Here is a 12,718-nt window from a genome sequence, read left to right on the forward strand (position 1 = left end):
ATAACAAATGTATAAACATAGATCTATATGTAGATATATAATTATCTATATAACTAGATTTCTAGCTATGTAAATATATATTTATCTCTATATATATAGATCTATATATCTAGTTATATTTCTAAATAACTATATCTTGTTATCTAGATAACTATGCATCTAGTTATGTAAATATGTATAGATACATAAATGTATATAGATCTATATCTAGATATGCAACTATATAGATAGATCTGTACATCTATATATAAATACATATAAATATATATCAACACACACACACACACACCTACATAGCTCTTTCACACTACATTTTTGTCAAATATTTTTAATAACCTATATGCCACACTTGAAAGCTCTCATACATCATTGTAACTGTCCATCTTGGAACCTGCCCACCTGAGTCTGAGCTGGCTCTAGTCGCTCTAACTTTTCTATTTCCACCTCTGTCCGGGGCTCCAGTAACCCACTTCGAGTGCCTTTTCCGTATCTTTGTGTGATTCCGTGGATGGATCCATTTCTTTTAAGTGCCCCTAAAAAACAAGCAAAGGTAGAAATTGCATTAGTGTTTTACTTTTAGTACAATGTAACATTAATGAAATGTGCATCTCTTCCCCTTCAAGGGGCAGAAATGCTTGCAGGGATCTGCCAAAATCAAAGCACTCTGGAGTCATTATTATTATGTACATAGAGGTGTGCAGATCGATCAGCAATCATAATCGGTTAATTTCCGTGAAAATGTGTTTGATTGGTGATCGCTGATCACGGCCTCTTGTTGCAGATCACCTGTATCTCATTCGCAGCCTGTGTGTGCAGCTGATCTACTCTTTCCGTCACACTGCGCAGACTTTTTAATTTTGCCAGATAACATGTTATCATTTATACCTAAAGTGAAAAAATAACAGCCAATCCAGATGATCGGCAGAGATGAGCCCCATGGGTGATCGGTATCAGAATTGGAAGCAAAAAACCTGATCGGAGCATCCCTAGTACACACACTATATTCTTATTGTAAATTTAAAATATATTAATGTATATAAATCAACTACTGACATAAAGGTTCTATCATGGTCTTGTATATTTTGTTAATACTGTTTGAAATGCAAACAATATTACCTTCAAATTTTGTCAGCAATCAAATCTTTAAGTTCTTGAGAGCACAGTGAAAGAATACTATGTGAATTAAACCAAAAATTGAAGTCTCAGTTTTTAATCTTAAGAAAAAAAAAAAAAAAAGATTACTAAAAATGAACAAAAGGCATAAGACAACCAAAATTAACAAATGTTCAAGAAAAAACGTGAATATAAAAACTGATCTTTACCATACAAAACATCAGAGACGCAGGTCCCGGAACTTGTTTCCTATGTCGGCCAAACAGGTTGAACTGGAGGGCCAATTCAGGGGACATGAGGAATCGCACAGCTTGTTGTACTGCATCATCTAAGGACCCTCCTCCAATTTCTGCAACCATGACAACCTTAAGTATAATGACAATTACAAGACAACATTTTAAAATCAGGACACATGATACATTTAGTTTTTATTAATTGATTTGTTATAAGCTATATATTGTTTCACACATATATAGTTTATAAGCTTACTTTTTATACATGAACAAAATGCCAATTGTTAATGTCTGTATCAATTTAAGTCAATAAATTTTGAAGGATTAGAAGGAAAAAGTAAAGCAAGGAGAACCAAATGGGTAAAAGAACTGAGAGCAGCTCAAATGACAACCAGGGAGACAGAAGATCTAGAGCAGTGGTTCTTAGCCTTTTTTGAGGTACCGAACCCCCCAGTTTCATATGCGCATTCACCGAACCCCCCCCCCCCCTCCTCCTTGCCCCATCCCTGCGCTCCTCCGCAGCACTGATTGGCTAAGCAATGTAACGTGATCCTCCGCAGCAAATGATGGCAAAGCGGCGCATCACGACTTTACACAAGTTTTTTTTCCCTCCGCGGCAGAGGCTCCGCCGAACCCCTGGGGTTCAATCGAACCCAGGTTAAGAACCACTGATCTAGAGTTGTGTGTTACAGAAGTCCCTGTTCCACGTTACCTTCTACGTCGCTTTTCTGGAATATCATTATCTCTTTGAAGATCTGATGTCACTTCTGCCCTTGCAAGCCTTCTTCACGCTTCTCCATAGTAGTCTGTAGAAAATAATTTTTTAAAAAGTATTAAAACATTGGTAAATCTAAAGCTCCCATTTGCATTGACCAAACAAATGGCTAGTTGAGACCTAAACACCCACTTGTCATGTTTTTTGCAGTCAAACGATGACAGAATAAAACGCTTTAAAATGTCACTTACACAATAAAACAAACATGATTTTAAAATATTTACTACTATGCCTTCATTCTATTTACAAAAAAGCTTTTATGCCAAATATACTGAAACCACATGGGCCCCATTTCGTGTTGCCCATTTCTGTCCCATTCTCAGTTAGCCCACAATAATGCTGAATACAGTCTACATTTAGCCCAAATGGGCTGACAATATGGGTCCCATTTTAGGTTAAACATATGGGCCTCGTGTAGTTAGCCCAGACAAAACCCATGCCCATTCATCATTACCTATCTAGTCCACAACGACACGATTCAATGCAGTTTCATGAAAAAAAAAATAATTAAAAATGCACAATTAATGGATCCCAGCTATGCATGCTGGCTTAATTGGCTGCGAGAAAGATTGTTAAAAACCCATGTACACAGAATGAAAGCGAAGTAGTTACTCTTTATAAATAATGTAAGTGGTTTTATCGTGTCAAGGTACTTTAAAAGCAACCTCCGCTAGCAACGTAGATTCATTAGTGAACCGATTTTATTCTGCCGCGTTGGCGCTCAAATTTACCGGTGAATGGCGCCGCAGCGTATTTGAAAATGATCTGGCCCAGAACAGTTTGAAATCGCTCTGCATCCAAATATTCTTACCTCAATAATGGCAAATGACTTATTGTGTGTGTTTTAACAATATAAAAAAAATCACCTAAAAGAAAAACAAAAAAAAAGCCAAAAAAAAGAAGAAACAACTAATTAGGTCTTTCGGGGTACTCCGGTCATCCGAACCATTACGAGCAACAAATGTTTTAACTAGCGATTTAAAATCTCTCCCTAAAATTTGATACAATACAGACAAAACAGACAGAAGTGTACTTACAGATTCTTTAGTAGAAGGCCAGCGAACCTGCAGACTCCGCGCCAACGGACTGATGGGACTACGTTTGATTTTGAAACCGCATATCCATCCGCAGTTAACAATTGTACGTTCTCCAAGAAACACGAGATTAATTTTGAGAGTAATACATCGGTTTAACAAATGTAAAACCGATGTAGCACTCACAAATTTTCTCAATAAAAATAAATAAATATAGTCGTCCTTATTCAAATGTGTTTTGGAACTACTTTCTTTAGTGGATGTGTAAAGTATCTACTTCAATTCACCAACCTTTATTGGCAACGGTGCCAGAGAAAAAATGAACAAAAAGGTTAAAAAGATTATTGAAAAAAGATTAAAAGATATAAAAAATAATCATTAATAGAAATGTTTAGTTTTTTTATTTTATTTATGCTGACAACTTGGAAAATGTTTACAGATGAAAAAACAGATGCTAAAAATTTTACTCTTGTCTTTCTCACTTGAGTTTTGTTTGAATTCATTTTCTAAACATTTTGTAATATTTTTCACGATGATCTGATCTGAACTATTTCTCCAAATAAGAATTAAGTCCTTCTGTGAAAAAGCTGCAATGAACACTTTGGATGTCTGAACATCCTATTGATAATAAAATAAAATTAAATTACATTTAAAAAAAGAAGCAAGGACAAAAGTCCACTCTGAACCATTACCTATTTTGAGTGAGCAGCAGAAGATTATGCATATTTAACAGATAATGTCACAAAAATGTTAGGACATCTGGACTGTTCTAGTGTAAAATAATAAAAAGTAAAATGCTAGGACTTCAAAGTGTAGCTTGAACAATACTGAACTGGTTTAAAAAATAAAGCATTGAAGCATATTTTGGTCTTCTGGAACCCTAGTGTAATGTCGGTGTTAGTAAATGAGCCAGACACAGAAATCATGTAGTGAGCATGGTTCAAATACAATACCTCTTTATGACCTCCAAGACGAGGTAACCATCCAAGGAGAGCTTTTCATTTTGTAGAAAGCTTATACAATTGCTTCAACAATTTACCTTTTATCAGCTCCAATACAGGCCAACTGAGTAACAATTTCCTTAGCTAAAGGCCATCAATCTGACATCTCATAATTTTTTTCAAAGTTTTTATAATCTTGCTCTTGCAGCTTTTGCTTTTGACATATAGTAAAAAGTTTAAAAGTGACAGGGTAACCACATTGTCTAATCAGATTTAAAAAAAATTTTCCCATTACCCCACATGAAAAAGGATTTAGGTCTACATTTTCCTGCCCAGGTCTAACCCATGTATGGTCAGCCCATGCTTATGTCATGTGGGTTCAGTGTGGTCAGCCCACATGGGCTTCCCATGTTGGGCCCATGATACTGAAACTACATGGACCCCACATAGTGTTGCCCATTTTTGCCCCATCCCCAGTTAGCCCACATAAAAAAGGAATGGGGCCTACATACGCATGCCCAGGTCCAACCCATGTACGGTCAGCCCATACTTATCTCATGTGGGTTCAGTGTGGTCAGCCCACATGGGCTTCCCATGTTGGGCCCATGATACTGAAACTACATGGGCCCCACATAGTGTTGCCCATTTTTGCCCCATCCCCAGTTAGCCCACATAAAAATGGAATGGGGCCTACATATGTATGCCCAGGCCCAACCCATGTACAGTCAGCCCGTGCTTATGTCATGTGGGTTCAATGCAGTCAGCCCATATGGGTCCCACATAGTGTTGCCCATTTCTGCCCAATCCCCAGTTAGCCCACATAAAATAGGATTAGGGTCTACATTTTCCTGCCCAGGTCCAACCCATGTACGGTCAGCCCATACTTATCTGGTTTCTATGCAGTCAACCAACATGGGCTTCCCATGTTGGGCCCATGATACTGAAACTACATGGGCCCCACATAGTGTTGCCCACTTCTGCCCCATCCCCAGTTAGCCCACATAAAAATGGAATGGGGCCTACATAGGCATGCCCAGGTCCAACCCATGTACGGTCAGCCCATACTTATCTCATGTGGGTTCAGTGTGGTCAGCCCACATGGGCTTCCCATGTTGGGCCCGTGATACCGAAACTACATGGGCCCCACATAGTGTTGCCCACTTCTGCCCCATCCCCAGTTAGCCCACGTAAAAATGGAATGGGGCCTACATAGGCATGCCCAGGTCCAACCCATGTACGGTCAGCCCATACTTATCTCATGTGGGTTCAGTGTGGTCAGCCCACATGGGCTTCCCATGTTGGGCCCGTGATACCGAAACTACATGGGCCCCACATAGTGTTGCCCACTTCTGCCCCATCCCCAGTTAGCCCACATAAAAAAGGAATGGGGCCTACATAGGCATGCCCAGGTCCAACCCATGTACGGTCAGCCCATACTTATCTCATGTGGGTTCAGTGTGGTCAGCCCAAATGGGCTTCCCATGTTGGGCCCGTGATACCGAAACTACATGGGCCCCACATAGTGTTGCCCACTTCTGCCCCATCCCCAGTTAGCCCACATAAAAAAGGAATGGGGCCTACATAGGCATGCCCAGGTCCAACCCATGTACGGTCAGCCCATACTTATCTCATGTGGGTTCAGTGTGGTCAGCCCACATGGGCTTCCCATGTTGGGCCCGTGATACTGAAACTACATGGGCCCCACATAGTGTTGCCCACTTCTGCCCCATCCCCAGTTAGCCCACATAAAAAAGGAATGGGGCCTACATACGCATGCCCAGGTCCAACCCATGTACGGTCAGCCCATACTTATCTCATGTGGGTTCAGTGTGGTCAGCCCACATGGGCTTCCCATGTTGGGCCCGTGATACCGAAACTACATGGGCCCCACATAGTGTTGCCCACTTCTGCCCCATCCCCAGTTAGCCCACATAAAAAAGGAATGGGGCCTACATAGGCATGCCCAGGTCCAACCCATGTACGGTCAGCCCATACTTATCTCATGTGGGTTCAGTGTGGTCAGCCCAAATGGGCTTCCCATGTTGGGCCCGTGATACCGAAACTACATGGGCCCCACATAGTGTTGCCCACTTCTGCCCCATCCCCAGTTAGCCCACATAAAAAAGGAATGGGGCCTACATACGCATGCCCAGGTCCAACCCATGTACGGTCAGCCCATACTTATCTCATGTGGGTTCAATGTGGTCAGCCCACATGGGCTTCCCATGTTGGGCCCGTGATACTGAAACTACATGGGCCCCACATAGTGTTGCCCACTTCTGCCCCATCCCCAGTTAGCCCACATAAAAAAGGAATGGGGCCTACATACGCATGCCCAGGTCCAACCCATGTACGGTCAGCCCATACTTATCTCATGTGGGTTCAGTGTGGTCAGCCCACATGGGCTTCCCATGTTGGGCCCATGATACTGAAACTACATGGGCCCCACATAGTGTTGCCCACTTCTGCCCCATCCCCAGTTAGCCCACATAAAAATGGAATGGGGCCTACATAGGCATGCCCAGGTCCAACCCATGTACGGTCAGCCCATACTTATCTCATGTGGGTTCAGTGTGGTCAGCCCACATGGGCTTCCCATGTTGGGCCCGTGATACCGAAACTACATGGGCCCCACATAGTGTTGCCCACTTCTGCCCCATCCCCAGTTAGCCCACATAAAAAAGGAATGGGGCCTACATAGGCATGCCCAGGTCCAACCCATGTACAGTCAGCCCATACTTATCTCATGTGGGTTCAGTGTGGTCAGCCCAAATGGGCTTCCCATGTTGGGCCCGTGATACCGAAACTACATGGGCCCCACATAATGTTGCCCACTTCTGCCCCATCCCCAGTTAGCCCACATAAAAAAGGAATGGGGCCTACATACGCATGCCCAGGTCCAACCCATGTACGGTCAGCCCATACTTATCTCATGTGGGTTCAATGTGGTCAGCCCACATGGGCTTCCCATGTTGGGCCCGTGATACTGAAACTACATGGGCCCCACATAGTGTTGCCCACTTCTGCCCCATCCCCAGTTAGCCCACATAAAAAAGGAATGGGGCCTACATAGGCATGCCCAGGTCCAACCCATGTACGGTCAGCCCATACTTATCTCATGTGGGTTCAATGTGGTCAGCCCACATGGGCTTCCCATGTTGGGCCCGTGATACCGAAACTACATGGGCCCCACATAGTGTTGCCCACTTCTGCCCCATTCACAGTTAGCCCACATTAATGCTGAATGGGGCCCATATGTTTAGCCCAAATGGGCCAGCCCAAGTGGGCCCCATTTTAGGTTACCATATCGGTCCCATACAGTTAGCCCAGATAAAACCCATGCCCACTCATAACCCATGTAGCCCACATCAAACCCAAGTGGGGCCCACCTATCCATGCTGGCTGGGTGTATTTGCTATGTTTAGTTGGAATCTCCTTTAAAGTCAGAGGTGACAATGACGTTACTTCATGACCAGGTGGACTGTTGTGGGTGTTAAAATCCTTTTAATTAGATTAAGTGAAAAGGATCCTGATCATATGTGGGTGGTGTGTGGGTAATCTAAAGTCACGCAATACTCCATCACCACAGGTGGCTAATCCATCACAGACAGCGAGGAGGAAACGACGAACACTTAAGACAAAAGCCAAGATCGCAGAAGATAGTGTTAGTCTCAACACTGAACTTTAAAGGAAGTTCCATTAATGATCTCTAAGCCCCAAACATCCAGTTCAGATCGATGAAGAAGGAGGATTAAAACTCCTCAGAAAAAAAACAAATTGTGTCTGCAGACAATAGGTTTGCATAATGGTGAAGACGTGTCGGTGGAGCAAAAGGAAGTATCCCACCGGATGTTTATGTGTTTGTTTTCTCTGTTGGGTTCAAATCCAGAACTCAGTCCTTTGATAAAATAAACTGTAAAAAAAACTGATGTCTCTTACATCTATATTTATAGGTTTAAAAACAATGCTATATGTTTGTAAATCGAAAATTAAATCAACACCTGGTTCTTTTACTTCTATTTTGCTAGTATCAGATTGGAGCCCCATTGCCTTCAGAACTGCTGTAACTGTTTGTAGATTTAGAGTCAATAATGTATTTTCAAATAATTTTCTCCTTATTCTAATGCTTCATTAACACTTCACAGTCATCTTCTCCTAAAGATTCCTGTAGGGATTGAGTTGTTACCATGTGGTTGGCTGACTTGTCAATTGTTATAATATACAACTGAACTAGTGTATATCAGAAAGTGGTCAGAGGAAGTATGTGGTCTGAAAGGGGGCCAAATCAGGGGGTTAGTAAGGCAACATCAACACTATTGGAGGCTTTAATTCAGTCAGATGTTGTTGAAAGTAAAAATACATGATGAAAAGGGACCATTTTAAACTGGTAAATCAAATACATATTCTGGACTACAACTTAAATTAAATGTTCATCGAAGGGATGTGTATGAAACAGATTTCCGGAAATGTAAACAAAAAGATAAAAAAACGAGAGAAAAGAAGTAGATAAAATTGAAACTGCAGGTATAACAGACATAATTTCCAGCTGTTGACAGCTATGACAGTGACAGTGAAGGATTGATGTTATCGGCGCTTGCGGATCTTGGCTTTGCTTCAAGGTTTCAACATCTGAGCAAGAAGGATTTTCTTAACGAGCACCATAAACACCACAAAACTACATTAAAAAGCCAGACCCTTGCCTAAACACGACATTTCCCCTTTTGTGTGTTCCAAAGAAATCATTGTTGTTATGGAATTTCTGAGTGTTTTTCCTAGATTTGTCAGAACTTCTGTGTATATACAAGGGGGAGCTTTTAAGTTTGCCAAGTAGAAAGAATGATTTGAAGTGAACAATAACAAATGGATCAAATCAGGTCTAAGAAGGCTCATTTTTAATAGAAATGTACAACAAATGGAAATGAAAATAATTTAAATGGCATGTTAAATAGAAAATTGATAGAAAACTGTTTCAGTCTCTAACATGATTAGGTATTTAGACCAGGAAGTCAGTCAGCGGTAAAAATAAAAAAAGGGTCCAATAATTTGAAAAAGAATATGTGGGCAATATTTTCATGAGTTTCTCTCCAAATTCAGAAAGACCATTTATTTGCTTGCTAAAGTTATTAAACATTGGTCAGTTTTTATTTATTTATTACACTTTGCATGCCAATAATGTGGCCACATTTAATAGAAGCTCACATCTGACACAAGAAGCTAACGATCAGTTACTGTTGGAAGCATTTGTATTGACGGATGTAAAAACGAGGAGTTAGAAGAATGTGGAGTGAACTCATATGATCAAGATTAAAAATAATAATACCGTCACGTAATTTCCTAATATCCTGCAGCTGTACTCTGCTTTGAGATCCCTGGGAACTCAGAGGAAATGTTGGGAAATCAGACGTAGACCATAGCTGCCGTCACAACACTGGGCCACATAAACTGCCCTTCATCTCTCTGGGTATGCACTTAAGTACCAGTTGCATGGAGAACTTGATCTGAAGACATCCATCTTCAGAGCTAGTTTTTCATTGAACAAGTGAGAGAAGTAGCATTCCCTGGACATGTGACCAGTACCTCACATGGCCAATGCAGAGATGCAGACAACAAGCAACTATGGCCGTGTAAACTGGTTATTATACCTATTAACAACATTGTGTTGGATTATCCAGAGTAAACTCCTACAACCATGTAGCTAACATGCAAACGCTCCATGCAGAGCGGATTTGAAACCTCGACCCTCATCCTGTGAGGAAATGGTGCATAACTACCAGGTCTTCCTGTTAAAGACATGATTAACGAATATTGATAGTTTTTAATCAACATATCCTGTGGAGATAATGTCTTTATCGGAGAAAAGACTTGTTTATTTTAGCGAGCCAAAGCCAGACAAGAAACTCAGTCTCCTAGAGAAAGTTGGACTTGCTTCAACAATCGGCATTTACTTACCACAATTTTTGGTTTTAATTTCATTTTAATTTGACAATGGCATTACTTATGTAAGTATTTTGGCACTTTTAGGGAAAAAAAATAAGTATGGATATTTAAACTGTGTTCTCAGCTGGAGCAAAAAGTGTTTTCCATTGTAGTTTATGCGACTTGATCAAGCGTTGAACTGATTTTCATGTCTGGACTCAGACACCCAATAAAATAAATTTTTGTTTTGAAATGCCACATTTCAAAACAGACCTAAGAGGAAATGTATTTTTATTTTTGTTAAATTTTTTTTATCTTTTTTATATTTCCGACAAATCTGGGATCTATAATCCAATGTAATAAAGTGGATTACTTGCACAGATGCTGTTTTTATGGTGTTCTGGAAATCATAGTAAGTAGGGCTGTGATATGTGATATTTGACCAGGAGCACTTGTACATGCCTATGAGGTGACTGAATTATGGCGTACTATTGTAATACGCAGAGGTTCTCAGTTTGTGTATTAAAACTGTGACACAGGAAGAACTTTTTTCACCCAAACATTTCTGGTTTTACAGGTATGATATTGCACAGCGTGAACAATTTGACGCCTGTGTGCTTTTCCTAAGTGGTGTGTCTTTTCTATCAGGTGTCGGCTACAGATGGGGACCGAGGCTCTTTTGGGACCATTGCCTACACCCTGGGTTCAAATTCTGGAGGCACACTTCCCTTTACCATTAACAAGGAGACGGGCCAGCTATGTACCAGCACAGCTCTAGACAGGGATGAGGGATTGGACAAGTTTGATCTAATTGTGACAGCAACAGATGGAGTAAGAACCCATTTCCTCTATTACTACTATATCTCTAATATTTAAAATTACTGTAATACTTTGATTTAAACCTGTAAACAGTGCTAGTATACAAATTTTGCCAAACTAAAACACACTTATTGATTTTGTAGCATGAATAAGTTAATGCTTTGTTGAATTCTTTTAAAGGCACAAATCAACCAATCTATCAAAAAGCTATTAGTCTAACAGCAATAATTTGTCAATTCCTCCGTTAAGCAGTCATAACTAATATTTAGAGCTAAAGTAAACTTTTCAAAAAGTCAAATAACTTGATTTGTTGCAGGAGAAGATATACATCAGCGGATATCAGATTCCTGGTGACAAAAGACAATCTTTCAGCATGAAATAAAACAACAACTTTTGATCAATTTTGATGTTGTAGACAAATCAAAGATGTGTTCCACTGAACTGATCAAAGTGACGCTCACGTCAGAACCCAACTCGCTGTTTCCTTGCACTGACTTGAAGAATCAAAGGGAGCAACAGGATGGCAAAGCAATCAGTGAAAAACAGGAAATGCAGGAAGGGACGGGGATAAGGAAAAAAAGAAAAGAGCATTTCAATATTGATTGCTACCAGATAACTTTGAACAGAATCTACTGGGAAGAAAAAAAAGTTTAGTCTTAATTGAACCATTCTGGTTAAATAAGTGTCAAATAAATTGGAATCAATCGAGGCCTAAAGTGGATCACATTTACATTACTTAAATTTAAAGTATCATTTAATCACTGGATACATGTGAAACTGGATCTAATCTGCAGTTTTTGTGTAATAGAAAAAAAAAGTAATTCCAGTGGCTTTCTGCCTATCCATCATTCCCAGCTCTATCCACACGGTGTCTATTGCCTTTGTCTCAGCTATCTCTCTTTTTATAATGACCTCGTAAACTAACCCTGCAGTTACAGTGTAAACCCGTTACTTTGCTGACAAACACAGCATTTGAATGGCTCCATATTTAAGGGATTGTCAACAAAGAGCTCGTCTCTCTGGTTTTCTTTAAAACTGCTCATATTTATTGTTGGAGTTTTTAATAAAAGACTTGATTGTCATCAAGGCACACAAAATAAAACAAACAGTATGCTGTCTGTGGTGACGTACTGCACGGCAACTTAACTAAATCTTTATTTCCCCAAGCTTAACTTTAATTCATTGTGAGTGTTGAACCAGAAAATGCTGCCATGTTACACTGTGTACTTCATGAGAATTGTTCTTTTCCTACATATATGAATGCAGAAACTGTTGAATCAACTATTGTTTTATCCATACAGGGTGGTCTGAGCTCTGTGTCTCGCGTGAGGGTCACTGTGGTGGACATCAATGACAACCGGCCCACCTTCTATCCAGCTGTGTACACGGTCAGTCTCAGTACCCACAGTGCCCCGGGAACCTCCGTGGTGAAGGTGACAGCCAATGACCCTGATGCTGGACAAAACGGCAAGGTGACCTACCGCACAGTTCCTGGAGGGGGCTCCACTTTCTTCACTCTCAACAAAGACACAGGTGATTTTACTTTATGGGGCAGTGAGGCAACAATAACTAAACGTTTGAACTAACTCCCTCCCTGCATTTAAACCTCAAAACAGAGGAAGACGATATAAAGAATTGATATTTACATTAAGTGGATCCATTGTGACTCAAATGCACTTCAATAATTATATTTAATTGTCAGTGTTACTGTGATTCTGTAAATTGTTTGGCATGACGAATCGCATCCTAACTGAAGACAAGAATAAACAACCAACCCAATGAAAAATATCTTAGGTTAAAAATGCTGACCGTTTTTGAATTTCGGCTTGCAGATTACATCAAACCGAGCCAGGTATTTCATTTTCTCTTCATTGTTTATTTGTTTTT

The 12,718-nt window shown here is 40.5% G+C and overlaps 1 protein-coding gene and 1 long non-coding RNA gene across 3 annotated transcripts in view; one reads left to right on the forward strand and one right to left on the reverse strand.

Moving 5' to 3' along the window:
* dchs1b (dachsous cadherin-related 1b) overlaps positions 1–12,718 on the forward strand; it is a 97,889-nt gene that overhangs the window by 63,375 nt on the left and 21,796 nt on the right. The window contains exons 5-6 of the mRNA XM_014983908.2: positions 10,661–10,843; positions 12,133–12,364. Of these exons, the coding sequence (XP_014839394.2) occupies positions 10,661–10,843; positions 12,133–12,364 (415 nt within the window). The remainder of the gene's footprint in view (positions 1–10,660; positions 10,844–12,132; positions 12,365–12,718) is intronic.
* LOC148155443 (uncharacterized) lies at positions 313–4,975 on the reverse strand. 2 transcript variants are annotated; one of them, XR_015765324.1, is made up of 4 exons: positions 3,159–4,975; positions 2,059–2,152; positions 1,323–1,478; positions 313–533 (listed from the first exon to the last, which is right to left on the reverse strand). It is a non-coding gene; the product is annotated as an uncharacterized LOC148155443 (long non-coding RNA). The 2 variants fall into 2 exon arrangements; XR_015765323.1 differs by lacking the exon at positions 3,159–4,975 and having other exon boundaries at positions 2,059–2,540.

Source organism: Poecilia mexicana, unplaced genomic scaffold (genome assembly GCF_051168715.1).
Source record: "Poecilia mexicana isolate PSO_F unplaced genomic scaffold, ASM5116871v1 scaffold_14, whole genome shotgun sequence".
In the NCBI taxonomy this organism is placed as follows: domain Eukaryota; kingdom Metazoa; phylum Chordata; class Actinopteri; order Cyprinodontiformes; family Poeciliidae; genus Poecilia; species Poecilia mexicana.